Raw genomic sequence first — 16,711 nt, forward strand, 5'->3', positions numbered from 1 at the left:
TTTGCCGGCTCAACTGGTGTGTGGGCACCGGACCGGCTACGCAGTCGCGAGGGGAGTCCCTGGGTCTCTGGGCCTCGGTGTCCTCAGTGAAAGCGAGGTAGACCCGAGGATTCCGAGCGCTCCGGCCTTCCTGGCCACGGGGCCAGCGTCAGGCGAAGTAGGCGTAGAAGAAGATGTTGACACACATGAGCAGAATGGCGTTGAAGCCACACACACGGGCCCAGAAAGCGTGTTTCTGGGGTGTCCGGCCATCGCCTGGAGGAGGTAGGAGGAGGAGAGGGAGACAGATGAGGCCCACAGGGCCACACTTCATACTCCTACGTCCAGGGTGCCTTGGGGTGGGAGAGAGACTCAGAGCCTAGGCTCACACACGTACCTGCTTTGGCTCCCACGAGCACATCCTGAGCCAAGGTCCACCAGGTAAGGTTCTCAATCTGCGGAGAACGATCGGGACATGGGGGGGTGGCAGGACGGGGGTGGGCCCAGACAGGGTCAGGGGTCGGTGACGGAAAAATGGGCAGCTAGGTTCAAAAGGGGACGGGGGGGTCAAGAGCTAGGAAATTCTGTTTATTTTTTTTAAGTTGATTATTTATTTTGAGAGAGAGAGCAGGGGCGGGGCAGAGAGAGAGGGAGAGAGAGAATCCCAAGCGCTGTCAGCCCGACGTGGGGCTTGAACTCATAACCCACGAGATCATGCCCTGAGCTGAAGTCAACAGTTGGATGCTTAACCGACTGCACCACCCAGGCGCCCCAAGAGCTGGAAGATTCTCGAGTCGCAGAGGGTCAGGGGTCAGAGTCAGGGGCCGGGGCAGGCTCACCTGGATTCCCTGGGGGGGTGACGTCAGCAGGCTCCCAGCCACCACAACGACCCCGCTGAGCACAAAGAGGGCGACGGCAAAATGCAAGTAGTGAATGCTCCTGAGGATGGCAGGCCGCGTGTCCGGGTCACCGCAGCGGGGGGCGGGGTGCAGGAATTCCAGGACCAGCCGAGTGGCACCCAGGGCCAGCCCCACCATCAGGCCCCAGAAGGCCCCCTGGGGAAGGGGAGGCAGGGCAGGTGGACGGTGAGGGCCCAGGTTCCCCCAGCACGCACACGGGCGGCAGGGGAAGATGTGAGCCAGACGCAGCCCGTCCGCGGGGAGGGGACCGAGCCCCGACCCCCCCCCCCCCCCCGTCCTGTCTGCCCCGGTGCTGCCCATCCCCCACCCACCTGCTCATTGGCACGCCGCCAGAAGATGCCCAGAACAAAGACTGCGGTCACTGGGGGGGCCAGGGAGCTGGTCACCGACTGCATGTAGATAAAGAGCTGCCCGCTGTTGGAGTCCTGCAGGATGGGGATCCAGGCCACGCTGACGCCGACGAGCACCACGATGACCAGCCTGTGGGCAGGCAGTGGGCGTGCTCGTCCCGGAAGACCCTCCCTCAATTCTCCCGCATCTCCCGCAGCCACTAAGATGCGCTCTCCAGCCGTCCCCTGCCACCCCAGCCTCCTCCCTGGCCTCTGGTCCACTCCTCTAGGGATGTGGCCGGCCCTGCCCTGCCCCCACCCTTCCACGGCTTCCTGCCGCCTGGAGGTCCGCCCGACTCCACCTGTCCCTGGGGTCTCCACTGCGTCAGCCCTCAGGGAGCCCCCGGCCATGGCCCCCCAGGCTCTCCTCTTTGTCTTCAAGGCACTCATCCCAGTGGACATACAGAGGTATGTTCGGGGGGGTTTACATGCTCCTTGTCTGTCTCCCCGGCCCGGCTGGAAGCACCAGGGGAGGTGGGAGCCTCATCCATGGAGCCCACTGCTGCATCCCCTGGCATACAATAGGTGCTCAATAAACACTTGCCGGCTTCCTGAGAGGCCTGCGGCCCTCACATTCCAGCCAGACTGACCCCCCCCCCCCCAGCTTCTCTAGTGCTGGTGGCCTCTGGCTGAAACCCTCCTCGCCACTAGAGCCTGAGGCTGCAGACCACCCATCACAGGGTGACCTCTGTCCTAAGAGTGCAAGGCTTGGGTCGGGGCCCGGACTCCTCAGCTCTGAAGCCTGAGACCTCTGGCCGGAATGAGCCCCTCTGCCTCCCTCCCCTGTGTGGACCCCTCCTTCCGGCCCCTGCCTGCCTCCCCTCTCGGTGCAAGGCCTCCGCCGCGGGGACGTGCTTCGCTCACTCATTCAGCAGTCGCCCGTTCAGAAGCCCACCGGAGTGCAGGGCACCGTGTGAGAAGCCCAGACTGGGTGATGAGTGGGCCCTGTCCCTCCCCAGCACGGACAGCAGGGCAAAGAAAGTAGATAAGTCTGTTACTCTGTCCTAAGGGCTGGGCTCAGGGAGCCCAGAGGAAGTATCGATCCCAGAGGGCTTCTAGGCAGAGGAGGGCCGCCCTCCAGCCTCGAAGAGGTGTGGGGCCCAGCTAAGGAGGCAGAGCTGGGGTCAGGTGTCCTATCTGCTCCTCTTTGGCTGAGTGCCCCTTGCCCCTGTGTCTTGGGTCACTTGGGCACACCTCACCCCCAAGGAGGGTGGTGGGTGAGACCCCCCTGGAACCCTAGACGGGACAGCGAGGGCGAGAGAGGCTACGTCTGCAGCTGGGGCGGGGCTTTCCTGTGTGCCTGTCCGCCCGCCTCCCTTTCTTCCCTTCCAGGCCTGAGGGAGAGGGTGGAGGAAGGAGGTACCACCTTGATTAAGGCTAATTAACCCTTAGCCTGGCAGGCAGGCGGGCGCTGCCCTCTTCAAAGGCATAGGCGGGCTCCACGGACACCCAGCCCACCCCGCCCTCCCCACACAGTCTTCTGCAGCCCACACCGGGCTCAGCGTCTGTGCGCGGGGCCTGGCCTCTCCGGGCCGGCCTGGACTGCGGCCCTGGCCTTCCCCCTGCTCTCCAGGGCTTCCCCTTCCAACTCAGTCACCATCAGGCTGCCAGAGAGACCCCAGGCCCAGAGGCTGTTCCTTCTGCCTGGAATGTCCTCCTCCAATTCCTCCCCTGGCTGACCTCCTCACCCTCCAAGGCTCAGCTCAAGGCCTTCCTCCTCCAGGAAGCCTTCCAACCCCACCCCTTCCTGCACACACACTGCTGTCGGGATGACTGACCCTCTCCATCATTCCTGGGCTACAGCTGCGGTGGTGGGGGGGTGGCCCTCAAGGGCTTTGAGATCTCTCTGGCTCCCCCATATTGTTGAGCTTGATGCAGGATAATAGGGAGGCGTCGGGCACTCCTTGTGGACTGGATAACAGAGAATGGCAGACAGAAGCGGGGAGCAGGAGCAAAAGGCCCTGGCAAAGATCAGGGCCCCAGATGTGGGACTGTCACTTGCCCCAGGCCTGTGATGGCTCCTCTGGTGCCACCCCAACCTGATGAGACTGTCAGGGTCACTGGCATGCCCCTGCCTGTCCCTGCCCCACGACGGCCTCCTCTCCAGGCTTCTGGACATGCTCTGTTACCCCTCTCTGTGAGTCCCACACCTCCTTGGATTGAGGCTCCAGAGACCCAGGACCCCACACCATCTAGGAAACGCAGCTTAAACGGTGTTGTTTTAAGCAGGAAGAGGCTGGAGGTGTTGGGGGGTGTCCCCGTGCTGCACGAGGGAGGCCTTTTCGAGCTGAACCCTGGCCCAACACCTAGCATGAGATCCTTTCCACTGCACCAAACTGGCAGCTGAGGGAACTGGGACCCAGAGAGGGTGAGCAACCTGCCCTGTATCACACAGCCTTATGCCCACAGGCAGGTTGGTGGAGCCTGGATTGGCTGGGGCTTGACATGGTAGAAGAGGTGGGAAGGAGGGTCAAGGGCACCATGGCGGGGGGGTGAGTTGGAATGGGGGGGCAGTTAGGACTTTGGCTTCAGGTGGGAAGAGGAAAGAAGCCTGCTTCTGAGGAGGCCAGGAAGTCGGGGGCACGACACATGGGGGCCACTGAGCGGGCACTGAGGCTACCCGGGTCCCAGACCCGGGGACCCGGTCACACTCTGGGCAGCTGGAGGGCACTTGGTCCCGGGATGCCGAGCCTGGAAGGGCTTTGGAGGAGTCTGCCAGATAGGGGCAGGTTTTCGGGGCCACTGAGGAGGGGCGGGGGAACAATGCAGGGGGGGAGAGGAGGTCAAGGGGCCAGGACCTGCTGACACAGAAGCTTCGTGCAAGGCCGGAGGGAGAGGCTCCTTGTTTTGGAGGAGGCTGTGAGCCTACAGATGAGCTCACACTCGCCTGCTGAATGGCGTGTCCCGACAGAGCCCTTCTGACAGCAGTGTGGCTGACTTACGTCACTGGGCCACCTGCCTGGAGTTGCAGCAGAGACCCCGCCCTGAGGATGAGAGCCAAGGGCAGGGGGCCGCAGGGTGCGCTGTCGGTCAGACACGCACCAGAGGCTGGGCCCCTCGACCGGACGGGCGGAGTTGGGGGAGCAAGCCTCGGAGGGGCACGGGAGGGTGGGAGCTGGGAGAGGGCCCAAGCGGGCGGGCACGTTCACACACTAGGCACCAACCTCTCATTACCCGTTGCTGAGTTCACCCCAAAGGACTCTCCGCCGAGTACAGGGATGGAGGGCTGGGCCAGACATGGCCCCTGCCTGTCTTTGGGGGGGTGGGGGGCATCAGGGAGACAGGTGGACCTATAGGGGCCACATGTCCTGCAGGAGGAATCAGACCATGGTCCCTGTGGGAGGCTTAGAGGGGAGAGGGGCTCACTCCTCAGTCAGGCCTATCAGGGAGGGCTGCGTGGAGGAGGGGGGGACACTTGGGCAAAGTCTAGAAAGATCAGGGAGGCTCTTCAAGGCGATAAGGAGGGGACAAGCAGGGCTAGGAGGAAACGGGAAGAAACTCAGTGGGGCCAGGGACAGCTGTGGCCTGAGTGTGGCCATCCTGAGAACTGGCTCTGGGCCCTCTGTGGGGCAGCTGGAAACCATCAGGAGGGCTAAGGGCTCAGATTTTAGGAAGACAGACAGATCCACAGGGCGACTGGGGAAGGGGGACTCTACCCAGCAGAAATGCCCTCAGAGATTCAGCTCAGAGTCCAAGATACATCTAAGATGAGGGCCGTGACCATGAACGGGTGGCCAGAGCGATGTGGGATGTGGGATGGACAGGACACTCTGGCTCCTTGTATCCTCTCCTTCCTGGGAAGTTCCTCTGCAACTGGCAAACTCCTACTCACCCCTCAAAGCCCCCCGTTGGTGGGGCCCCACGGGCCGTCGTGTGGCTGGGGAAGCCTGGGTCCCAGCCTGTCCCCGGTGCCTGGCACGACCCCTCCCAGCGCCCACCCCCAACCGTACCGGCCAATGAGCAGCAGCTCGCGCTCGCCGGCGAGGGGCCTCAGCCGCCTCCAGATGTCCATGGTGACAAGTGTGCTGCTGCTGTTGAAGATGGAAGTCAGCGACGACATAAGTGCGGCCATCATCACTGCAATCATCAGCCCCCGCAGACCTGGGGGTCGGGAAGACAGGGCCGCTGTGACTCTGCTTGGGAGCCCCTCCTGCCCGTGTCCTACTGGCTGAGGCCCCCCTGGTCAGCATCGGCCATGCACAAGTCCTCGAGAGCAGAGCCCCAGGGGGAGGGAGGCTGGAGGTTTCCGGGGACAGAGACCCAAACACAAGAGGCTGGGAGGCCAAGGGCCAATGGAGGGGCGGTGGGGGGGGGCGGGGGGAGTGGAAACTTCTGGATTTGTGGCTTGCTGTGATTGCTTCTGCTCTTGAGGGTGCAGTTACCAGCATCTTGTTTCCACAAAGCCTTGCAGGTGAAAAAGCACTTTCACACCTAGGACTTCAAGTGACGGAAGCATTATTAACCCGTCTGACAGATGAGGAAGTGGAAGGTCCTAGCGGGAGGAGAGGTGCCCAGGTACTCTCCGCAGCCAGAGGCAAAACTCTGGGGTGGGGTGGGGAGAGGAAGGCCTGGGGCGGGACCCTCTGCCTGGAGGTCACAACTCGGTCAGGGCGCAGTGGCCCAGTGTCTGGGGTTTCCTGCCATTTCTTGTGGGTGGCAGGCCCCAGCAGGCACTGGGGGGTCCCCTTTCTTGTTGGCTCTGTAGAAAAGGAAATGCAGTTCCAGGGGAAAACAAGGGGGCGTCCCCACCGAGGTGGGCAAGGCCCTTCTTTGCAAAGCCTTCTGGGGAGTCATGGGCTTGAGCGGAGCTGAGGGTGGGGAGCCCTGAGAGACAGAAGGACCCTCACTTTGTAACTCAGTGCTGTGTGGCGTAAGGCTGGTCGCCTCCCCTCTCTGGTTCTATCTCCAAGGCTTCTCGTACTTTTTCTTCAAGTGTCTAAGCCCCTCCTCCACCTCCGCAGATTCTCTGTCTCTCCTCCAACCCCTGCCCTAGGATAAACTTGACACAGGCCCCCTCCCCTGAGGACTCAGCCTCCTGGGTGCCATTTTGGCCTGGCCTTGCTTCTGTGCCTGACCTGCTGTGTGACTTGCAAGCATCCCATGGCCTTCTCTGTTCACTTATCAGGCTGACTGGGCTGGCCCCCAAAGAAAAGCGAGTTAGGCCATGGTTTTCCCCCAAACATTTGTCCATCCTGTGTCTCTTGCTCGGGGAGATGGATTAACTCGGGGTTTATTCTCTACCCATTTTTCAGACAGGGAGCCGAAGGCCTAGAGACAGGTTATGGTCCAACCATGGCTGGGGGCTTAGCGAGTTCCTCCCAGCCCCCAGAACAGAAGAGGAAGGTGAGGCCCAGAGGTGGGAACCCACAGTGAGGCCAAGCCTTGCGCCAGGCACCGTCCCTACATTCTTAGGTTTAATCCCAGCAACCACGCTGAGGGGTGGGTAGGCGTCACGCTCTCCCAATTTACAAAGGAGGACGCTGAAAGGGACACGCCCCAAATATCTCAGCCAGCAAGTGGCAGAGCGGAGTTTTGATCCCAGGTCCGTGCACCCACATCCCCTGGGCCTCGGCACCCCGGGAGGGAGGGAGCGTGGGGCCAGGAATCCAGCTTCCACAGAGGAAGCCACAGGGAGGGAGGGAGACACTTAGGGTTGGAGAATCTGGTGGTGAAACCAGGCCGCGGAGGGTCTCAGAAGGCTCGGAGAGGCCCAAACCTGCCCACTGCTGCTACCAGCTGGGGGAGGCAGGAAGTCATGGGGGGCTTGAGCCCCGGATCCTAGCGGAGTGAGCAGTGGGCTTGGAGCCCCGGCAGACGGACTGGGGCATCTCAGCCACTCTAGCCATGGAGACGTCACTTTCCCCTCTTTGTGCCTCACTTTCCCTCTCTGTAAAATGGTGCTAATAACTACCTCATAGCCATAACTGGGAAGCGGTCCGTAAAAGGGTCTGACACCCAGCAGGCCTGGAAGAAGAGACAACGGCGACCTTACTCAAGGGCTCCGACAGCACAGGTTACGAGGACGAGTTCTGTCTGGAGGCAGATTATCCGGGTTCAGAGCCCAGCTCTGCAGCCCAGCTGCCACGTGACCTTGGGCAGGTCTCTTAAGCTCTCTGGGTCTCAGTTTCCCCACCTTTAAAGTGGGGATGATAATAACAGCACTTAGGGTTCCTGAGAAGAAGAAGATGCAAATTGGTCACGTGGAAAGTCCTCGAAACAATGCCTGGCCCCTGGGGGGGTGCCGTGAGCGTGTTCTCTGTTATACTATTTCCTCTTTTCCCCTAGGAGGGGAACGTCCCACGTGGGAGTGGCCTCCGCAGCCCCCAGGGCCCCTGGCCCTCACTGGTCCCGCCCCACAGGCCGCCCAGACCCCACCCAGAATCTCACCTACGGGCATCAGTTCCATGACCAGCTTGGGGTAGGCAATGTTGGAGCAGCCGATCTCGGCCCCACAGGCCCGAAGGCACTCAGACGGCACCACGCAGCCCACGTCATCTGCAGGAAAGGGACGCAGTATGTTCCACCTGCCCCACCCCATCCTCCCGACACACCTGAGCCCCTGGTGTGGCCGAGACCCCGGGCCTGACCTGCTCTGTCCGTCACCACCTCTGACCAGCAGCTACTCGGCCCCAGGTCTGTTTTCCAGGCTGGGTCACGAGGAGGGGGCTGGCCTCTATTCTGGTCCCTAATGCCTTGATTTTTTTTTTTTTTCCTGTCGTCCTCTGTCACAACGCCTTCTCCCCCTCCCCGGCCAGGCCAGGGGGTTGCCTGCAGTGTGGCCCTGCCCATGTGAGCAGTCCGCCGTCTGTACCCATCTGGGGCGCTAGTCTCCCTCACCCCCCTCGGGCCCCCAGCTCTTCTCCCCAGAGGGGCAAATGCAGGCTAGAGGGGCATCTTCCCCCACCCCTGGGCCCAGAGCTTCAGGCTGGGGCCTTTCCTCCTGACCCTGACCTGGAGCTATGTCTGGGTGTTAAGGGAAGACCCCTAAAACACAGGGGAGTCAGATCATGTCCTGGTCAGAACTACCCGGCAGTTCAGCTGTCAACAAAACCCCTCCAGTCGTCGTGATGCCGGGCTCTTCCGGGCTCCTCTGGGCTTGTCCCCTTTCCACCTTGCCCCAGCCACAGGGGCCCCCCTGCCACCTGAGGCCTTCTCCACCAGCCCCTCTTCCCAGGCCTTCCCAGGGGAGGGAAGATTTTCCTCATCTCTTTACTCCGGACCACTGGGGACTGCTTGTTTGTTTTTGCTTTTCCAAGGGGCTGGTGAGCCGGTGAGGAGGGGGCTTGGTCTCACCGAGGCCACCTCCCCAAGGCCGGAGCAGCGCACACTAACTACTCTTTTGTTGAGTGAACGCGGGATTAACCGGTGTCCTGGACTGAACCCTACGCCCAGGCCCCCCTAGCAAGCTGTCTCAGCAGAACCCTGTTTGGAGGCAGGAACCACGGTGCCTGGCTCCCGTGTGACCCTGTTCCTCCACTGCCCCCCCGGCAGCCGGGACTCCCCAGCACAGTGTGGGTAATGGCGGTCAACCCCGCGGTCACGTGCTCCTCCCGTGGAACATTCTCTAAACACCTCGTGGCCCCCGTCCCTTGGGATTTTCCGCAGGGGCCTGCAGAAAGCACAGTAGACGAGAAGATGGTGACTGTGGGGGAAGTTCAGAAACAGAAGCTCCAAGGGGACAGGAGTGAGAGCCGCTCTGAGGGGAGGGGGGCAGTTTGGGGGCTTAAATTTCAATATGGCGGCAGGCACCGGCATTCTTGGGACGCGCTGCTTCCTTTGCAGACCAGGCACTTCTGAGTTAAGTACTGTCCCCTCCGATGCTCTTTCTGAAAAGTTCCTCTATAGATGCCCAACCCACTGCAGGGGGGGGTCTCAGATCCCCTTCCTCCAGGCCAGCGGGGCTGGAGCAGCATCACCCCACCCCCAATGACCTGGGATCCCGGTCTCTAGCCCAGACCCTCTCTTGAGCTCCGGGTATCGGGGACACCTGCTGCCTGTCATCCCTGGCACCTCCCACTCAGAGTGTCCAATCAGACGTGTCCTCTTACCTCTCCCTGGCCCAGTAAGAGCTCGCTGCCTTCTCTCCTCTCCCCCCATCCAGTCCCCCAGCCCCAGGGTCTTCTCCTCCCACGGCCCTGCTGGCCTCACTTGGCCCCCTGCTCTGCTCTGTCTCCTCTCATACAATTTGGGCCCCAGCTCCCCACTGCCTCCCTTCCATCCGTCCCATCCTTGCGAAATTACAGTTTCACTCAGGAGCCCCCTCCCCCCACACCCCTGGAGCCCTTGGCTTCCTGGAAACAAAATCCTTCCCACAGCATCTAAGGTCCTTGACAACTGGTCCCTTCCAGCATGCACGCATCAGCCACCCTGACCTGCTTGCGTTTTCTCCTACACACCCAGCCCTTTGCCACCTCTGTGCCTCTGCAGACGAGGTCCCCTCCTCCCAGGGCTCTGTCCTACCCTTGTTTACCTCCTGCTCCATGGCCCATTGCAAAGGGCTTGTCCTCTGAGGCTTCCTCTGACACCCCCCTTTCCAAATCCTCCCCCCACAACCAGGGCAAAGCAGCTTCCTCTCAAAGGCTCCTGTGGCCAAGGACTGAATCACAATTGTTTGTATATTTTACCTCCCCCATTAGACTGGGAGCTCCCCAAGGGCGGACACTGGGTCTGAATCATCTCCCAGTCCTAGCTCTCAGTCAGTTCAGGGCTCGCCCAGAGGAGAGATCCTGTGAACATTTGCGAATGAATGAGTGAGTAACCAAGTAAGTGGTAGGGAGGAAGGAGGAAAGGCCTAGGAGGAAAGGAGGAGATGGAGAAAGGATGCCAGAAAGAGCCATGATGAAGGTCAGGCACTGTCTGATCCAGCTGCCCTATTTTCCCACCTGCAGCCCAGCGGGTGAGCAGATGAGAGCCAGAAAGGGCATAACTTGCCTGGGACCCATAGTCGGGCCCAGGACAAAGCCCAGGGCCCCACGGCAGGACTTCAGGGAGCACTGGGGTCCAGCACACAGAGGGCAGGTGATGGGTCCCTCCTGACAGGTTCTGGGCCTGCACTGGCTGGCTGCGGTGCTTGGAGGACCCAGCCCTCTTGGGAGAGTCACAGCCACATAATGGCTCAGAAAGCCGGAGTCAGGAGATTCTGGTCGAGTTTATTCAGCCCATTCCAGGCTCTGGGCTTGGGCCACCGCCTCTGGGCACCACTGGCTCACTTGCCAGAGTTTGTGCTGAACAGCAAGAAGAACCTCTCCTTTATGACAGCCGCAGAGGTGTCTCCACTTAAAGTCCCCTGAATATGCCACATTCAGGAGTGAGCAGCCTCAGGACAGTGAGGGCCAGAGAACTGAGAATGGGGCTTCTGAGTTTGCCAGAGAACCAGCTTCTGTGGGCCTGGGAGCTCCCCAACTAGGCTCTGCTTTTGCATTGGCACCTCCGTCAGCCAGGGCTGACACCAGAAGCCTGGGAGTTGTCCCTCTCCTTGTCCCCCATGTTCTCCCTCCCTGCAGCCAATGCCACGTCCAGCCACTGGGCTTGGTGCCCAGGTAAACTCCACCTCCTTACTGTACTGTCTTGTCCCCTCTAACCCACCCACCCTGCAAGCCGCAGAGGAAACATCTAAAACCACTAACCTGCCCACCACCCTCCCTGCTCATATACTTCCGTGGCTCTCCATCCCTTGCAGGAGGGATCACAAGCCTCTAATTGTGCCATTCGTGGCCCTCTACCCACCTAGCCACTTTCAGCCACACCTCTGGGCCTCTGTGTTTTCTGTTCCCTCTCTCCGGAATACCCTTCTTTCCTTCATAAACTCAGGGAATTCATATGAATTCATACTCTCAACTTGTGGATGTCTGCAGGCTTTGGGCAATGGTACCAATAACTCGGTGACCTGTGACAGCTTCTGCCGGTGTTTGTTGATGGATTGAATGACTCTTCCCAATGAGGCCACTGGACACAACACCCTGAGGGCCAATCAAGGTGCTCCCCACTCCCTATCGAGGCCTGGCCCATCCCTGGGAGACAGTCCAGATGTGGATGTTGCAGTAAGGAGTAGGAGAAAAGCACACAGACCTGGGTTTAAGTCCAGCTATCCCACTGCCCTACTGTGTGATCCTGGGTGATTATTTAAGGTCTCTGAGGCTGTTTCCTCCTCTGTAAAGTCCTTCTGGGGGACTTCCAGAGGCCAGAATTCAACCTCAACCTAAATGTCACACCTGATACAAAAATTAATTCAAAATAGATCACAGATTTAAATGTAAGATGTAAAAACTATCAAGCTTTTTCGGGGGGAAATAGGAGAAAATCTTCAGGACTTATGGCTAGGCAAAGAGTTCTTAGACTTGACATCAAAAACAATATCCATAAAAGAAAAAATGGATAAAGTAGACTTCATCACAATTAAAAGTTCTGGGTAAGACACCTGTGAAAAGGATAAAAAAGAAAAGCTACAGAACAAATCAGTAAAGTTGCAGGATACGCAGTCAATATATGAAGATCAGTCGTGTTTCTAGACACTAGCAATGAACCATCAGAGTAATTAAGAAAACAGTCCCATTTATGATGGCATCAAAAATAATAAAATACCTGGGAACAAATTTAACCAAGGAGATTAAAGACTCGTGATGAAAATTATAAGACACTGATGAAAGAAATTGCAGATGATGCAAATAAATAGAAAGGTATACCATGTTCATGGATTGGAACAATTCATGTTGTTAAAATGCTCCTATCACCAAAAGCCATCGACAGATTCGATGTAGTCCCTATCAAAATTCCAACAGCATTTTTCACATAAATAGAGAAAAATAATCCAAAATATTCCTATACAACCACAGAAAACCCCAAATGGCCAAAGTAATCTTAAGAAAGAAGAGAAAAACTGGAGACATCACACTTTCTGATTTCAAACTATATTACAAACCTATAGTAATCAAAACAGTACAGTATTGGCACAAAAACAGACACATAGATCAATATAACACAACAGAGACTATATATATGTGTATGTATGGTCTCTCTCTCTATATATATTCAATCAATTTATGACAAAAGAGCCAAGAATATACAATGGGGAAAGGATAGTCTCTTCAATAAATAGTGTTGGAAAAACGGGACAGCTACATGCACATGAATTAAACTGGACTGCTATCTCATAACATACACAAAACCAACTCAAAATGGACTAAGGATTTGAATGTAAAATTCCTAGAAGAAAACATGGAGGGGGGGGTGGGAGTAAGCTCTTTGACATTGATCATGGCAATGATTTTTTTTTTATTTGACACTGAAAGCAAAGATCTTCAAAAAGACAAAACAAAACAAAAAAATGCCCCCAAATGAGACAATATCAGATTTAAAAGCCTCTGCACAGCAAAGGAAACCATCCACAAAATGAAAAGGCAACCTATGGATTGGGAAGAAATATTTGCAAACCATATATCTGATAAGGGGTTAATAGCCAAAATATATAAAGAACTCATACAACTCAATAGCAAACAAAACAAAAAACAATAACAACACGATCCAATTAAAAAATGGGCAGGGGTGCCTCAGTCAGTTAAGTGTCCGACTTCAGCTCAGGTCATGATCTCTCAGTTCGTGGGTTTGAGCCCCACATCGGGCTCTGTGAGCACAGAGCCTGGAGCCTGCTTCAGATTCTTCCCCGCCCCTGCTCATGCTCTGTCTCTATCAAAAATGAATATTAAAAATTTTTTGAAAACAAATTTTTTAAAATAATAATAAAAAATGGGCAGAAGATCTGAGTAGACATTTTTCCAAAGGAGACATACAAATGGTCAATGGGTACCTGAAAAAAAAAATGCTCAATATCACTAGTCATCAGGGATATGCAAATCAAAACCACAATGAAATATCACCTCACCCCTATTAGAATGGCTATCATCAAAAAGACAAGAGATAACGTGTTGGCAAAGATGTAGAGAAAAGGGAACCCGTTGTGTGTGTGTGTGTGTGTGTGTGTGTGTGTGTGTGTGTGTACTACCAATAAGAACATAAGTCAGTGCAGCAACTAAGGAAAACAAGAAAACAGTATGGAGGTTTCTCAAGGAATTAAGAATAGAAGAGTGTCTGGCTAGCTCAGTCTGTAGAGCATGGGACTCTTGGTCTCTGGATTGTGAGTTTGAGCCTCATATTTGGTGTAGAGATTACTTAAAAATAAAATCTTAAAAAAATAAAAATAGAACTACCATATGATCCAGCAATGCCACATCTGAGTATACCTATCTTTTTTTTTTTTTTTTTTTTGAGAGAGAGAGAGAGAGAGCACACACAGGGGTGCAAGCAAGTGGGGGAGGAGCAGAGAGAGGGAGAGGGAATCCCAAGCAGGCTCCATTGACTCGGGGCTTGATCTCACAAAGTGTGAGATCATGACCTGAGCCTAAATCAAGAGTCAGATGCTTAACTGACTGAGCCACCCAGGCACCCCGGGCATGTATCTTAAGGAAATGAAGTCACTATGTTGAAGAGATATCTGCACTCCATGTTCATTGAAGCATAGTTACAGTAGCCAAGACATGGAAACAACCTAAAGGGTCCATCAACACATGAATGGGTAAAGATGTGGTATATGTATATGTACACACACACACACACACACACACACACACGTATATATACATATATATAATGGAATACTATTCAGCCCTGAGAAAGAAAATCCTACCATTTGTGACAACGTTGGTGGACTTTGAGGGCATTATGCTAAGTGAAGTAAGTCAGACAGAGAAAGTCAAATACTGTCCGATCTCACAAGTGGAATCTAAAAAAGTCAAACTCATAGAAAAAGAGAGTAGAATGATGGTTACCAAGGGCGGAGGGTGGGGTGGGGTGGGAGGAAGAGGTGAGATGTTAGTCAGAGGGTACAAACTTCCAATTATAAGATGAATAAATTCAGAGGATCTAACGTACAGCGTAGTGATTATAGTTAATAATATTATATTCTATACCTTAAAAAAGAAGAAAAAACAGAAAAAGTTACAGACCAGCAGAAAATATATGTGGATTATATACCTGACAAAGACCTTGTATTTGGAATATATAAAAAGCTCTCAAAAGTCAAACAATCCAATTAGAAAATGGGCAAAACACATGAACAGACATTTCACCCAAGAGAACATACAGTGGCAAATAAGCATATGAAAATATGTTGCATATCATTAGTCATTAGGAAAACGCAAATTAACACCATAATAAGAGATTATTACACACTTACAAGCATGGAAAAAATAAAAAAATTGTGACAACATAAAATGCCATCACGGATGTGGATAAATTAGATCACGCAGATGTTGTTGGCAGGAAAATAGACATAATACAGTACCTACACAAATGAATATGTATAATATGTATATGAATGTTCATGGCAGCTTTACTCGTAATAACCAAAAACTGGAAACAACCCAGTGTCCTTCAACAGGAGAGACTGTTAAGCGAGCTCTGGTGCATCCAGGCCATGGGATACTTGTCAGCCACAGAAATGAACAAGCTACTGATATACACGATGATCTGGATGATTCACCAGAGAATTATGCTGGGTGGAAGAAAAAGCTAATCCCTAAAGGTTAAATGCTGTGTTTTCCATTTATATAACGTTCTTGAAATAACAAAATTGTAGACATGGAGAACAGACCAGTGGCTGACAGGGGTTAGGGATGGAGATGTGGGTATGGCTGGCAAGAGGGAGGTCTTGGTGATGACAGAAGGGTTCTGCATCCCAATTGCAGGGGTGGCCACCCAAATCTACACAGGTGGTAAGGTTGCGTGTGTGCATGAGCGTGCACGCACGCACACACACGCACACACACACACGAACACGTGTAAACTGGTGAAATCTGAACAAGTTCTGGAATGCACCGATGTCAACTTTCTGGCTACCGCATTATTGTACGATAGTTCTACAAGATGATACCACGGGCAGAAACAGGGTGAAGGCTGCACGCAACCTCTCTGTTGGTGGTTGGTTGGTTTGTGTTTTGTCTTTTTGTCTTAACAACTTCCTGTGCATCTGTAACTATGGACAGGTAACTGTAGAGGTTGGAGGGCTACGTGCCTTTCAGCCCTGAGAGTCAGGGCTCCCTTCATGAGCGTCCAGGCCCCTGTGCAGTCATAAGAACAAAAAGAGAGGCCGATGCCCAGAGAGACTCTTGATCTGGGCCCTCAGTGGCAGTGACATAAATCAGGCTTCAGGACTCCCAAGGCAGTGCTTGCTCACTGGGACTGTCTGCCTCTCCCTTCTGACTGAGTCTGGTAGGGAGGATGTGGGTGTATGTGTGCCTACCTGGGAGGAGCTAGGGGCACCTGTGGGGCTCTGCTCAGGGAGAGGCAGGGGCCTGGCTTCTGGGGCCATCCAGACACAGTGTGAAGCCCCTGTGGCTGGGGTGGGGGTTTCACGGCAGGGAGTACAGGACATGAGGCCTGAGGGGTCAGTGATGGGGACCACAGGGGTGCTGGGCCTGGAGAGAGCAGACACTGCTCCGGGCGACAGACCCAGGTGGATAGATGGTGGGGGGTTCTGGAACGGGGGAGGCCTAGAGATGCCACCAGCCAGCCCTCAGCAACACAGACCAGTGTCCTCAGGGCCCCCATCCCCACCCAAGCATGCCACAGCCCTGTCCAGATCCAGGTTTAATAGGCTCTGTTGTCCCTGCCCTTGCAGCCTGCTGTTAGATTTGGTCCCCACACCCCCACCCCCCAACCAGGGTCCCAAGCCCCAGGACACCGAGCAGATAGTTGGGCCTGACTCCAGCCCACCAGCAGCCCTCTCTGGCCCTCCCCACGCCAGGGTGCGGGTGGGCGCTGCTCATCATGCAGGACCAGTCCTGGGTAGGTACCCCTCCCAGCAGGGAGCCGGGCTCAGGGACTAAGAACTGGCTATCTATCTGCTCTGTCCACACGTGGCTCTGTAAAGGCTCCTTCCTGAGTTTGGGTCAGACCGTGCCCCATCCCTCCGCTGGGGGCTCCCAGCCCAGTACCCTAACTCTACTTCCACAACTGGACAGCTGCGTATCTGCACGGACTTCCCGTCCCACCCGGGAAACAAGGCACTGGTAGGGTTGGACCAAGGGTACGAACAGGTCCTCCCACCCCGGGGGCAGGGGGAGGAGCGGTGCGCTGGAGCGGTGCAAAGTTGTTGATTTGCTGTGTGTTCTCAGTAAGAACACTTTCCCTCTCTGGGCTGCATAGTTCCAAGACTTCTTGGACTTTGGTCCCTGAGCTTTCCAGAACTCGGCCACCTGGGGCTGGAGGCAGCGGAGGAAACGGGGAGCGCAACCACCCGAAGTCGGTGTCTCTCAGGGATTGGTGGGGGGGATGGGGGGTGGGTGAATCAGCTTCCGGCCCCGCCCCCCAGAGCGGCACGTGACCGCAGGTGGGGTGGGCGGGGCGGCATTAGTCACCAGCCCGCCGCCT

At 55.7% G+C, this 16,711-nt stretch overlaps 1 protein-coding gene across 1 annotated transcript in view; it reads right to left on the reverse strand.

Moving 5' to 3' along the window:
• Positions 1-110: 110 nt before the first annotated feature.
• Positions 111-16,711, reverse strand: part of SLC5A10 (solute carrier family 5 member 10) — a 57,942-nt gene continuing 41,341 nt past the window's right edge. Inside the window, exons 10-15 of the mRNA XM_042965926.1 lie at positions 7,676-7,783; positions 5,239-5,389; positions 1,211-1,379; positions 819-1,034; positions 377-434; positions 111-255 (exon numbers count right to left, since the gene is read on the reverse strand). Of these exons, the coding sequence (XP_042821860.1) occupies positions 149-255; positions 377-434; positions 819-1,034; positions 1,211-1,379; positions 5,239-5,389; positions 7,676-7,783 (809 nt within the window). The 3' untranslated portion in view covers positions 111-148. The remainder of the gene's footprint in view (positions 256-376; positions 435-818; positions 1,035-1,210; positions 1,380-5,238; positions 5,390-7,675; positions 7,784-16,711) is intronic.

Source organism: Panthera tigris, chromosome E1 (genome assembly GCF_018350195.1).
Source record: "Panthera tigris isolate Pti1 chromosome E1, P.tigris_Pti1_mat1.1, whole genome shotgun sequence".
Taxonomy (NCBI): domain Eukaryota; kingdom Metazoa; phylum Chordata; class Mammalia; order Carnivora; family Felidae; genus Panthera; species Panthera tigris.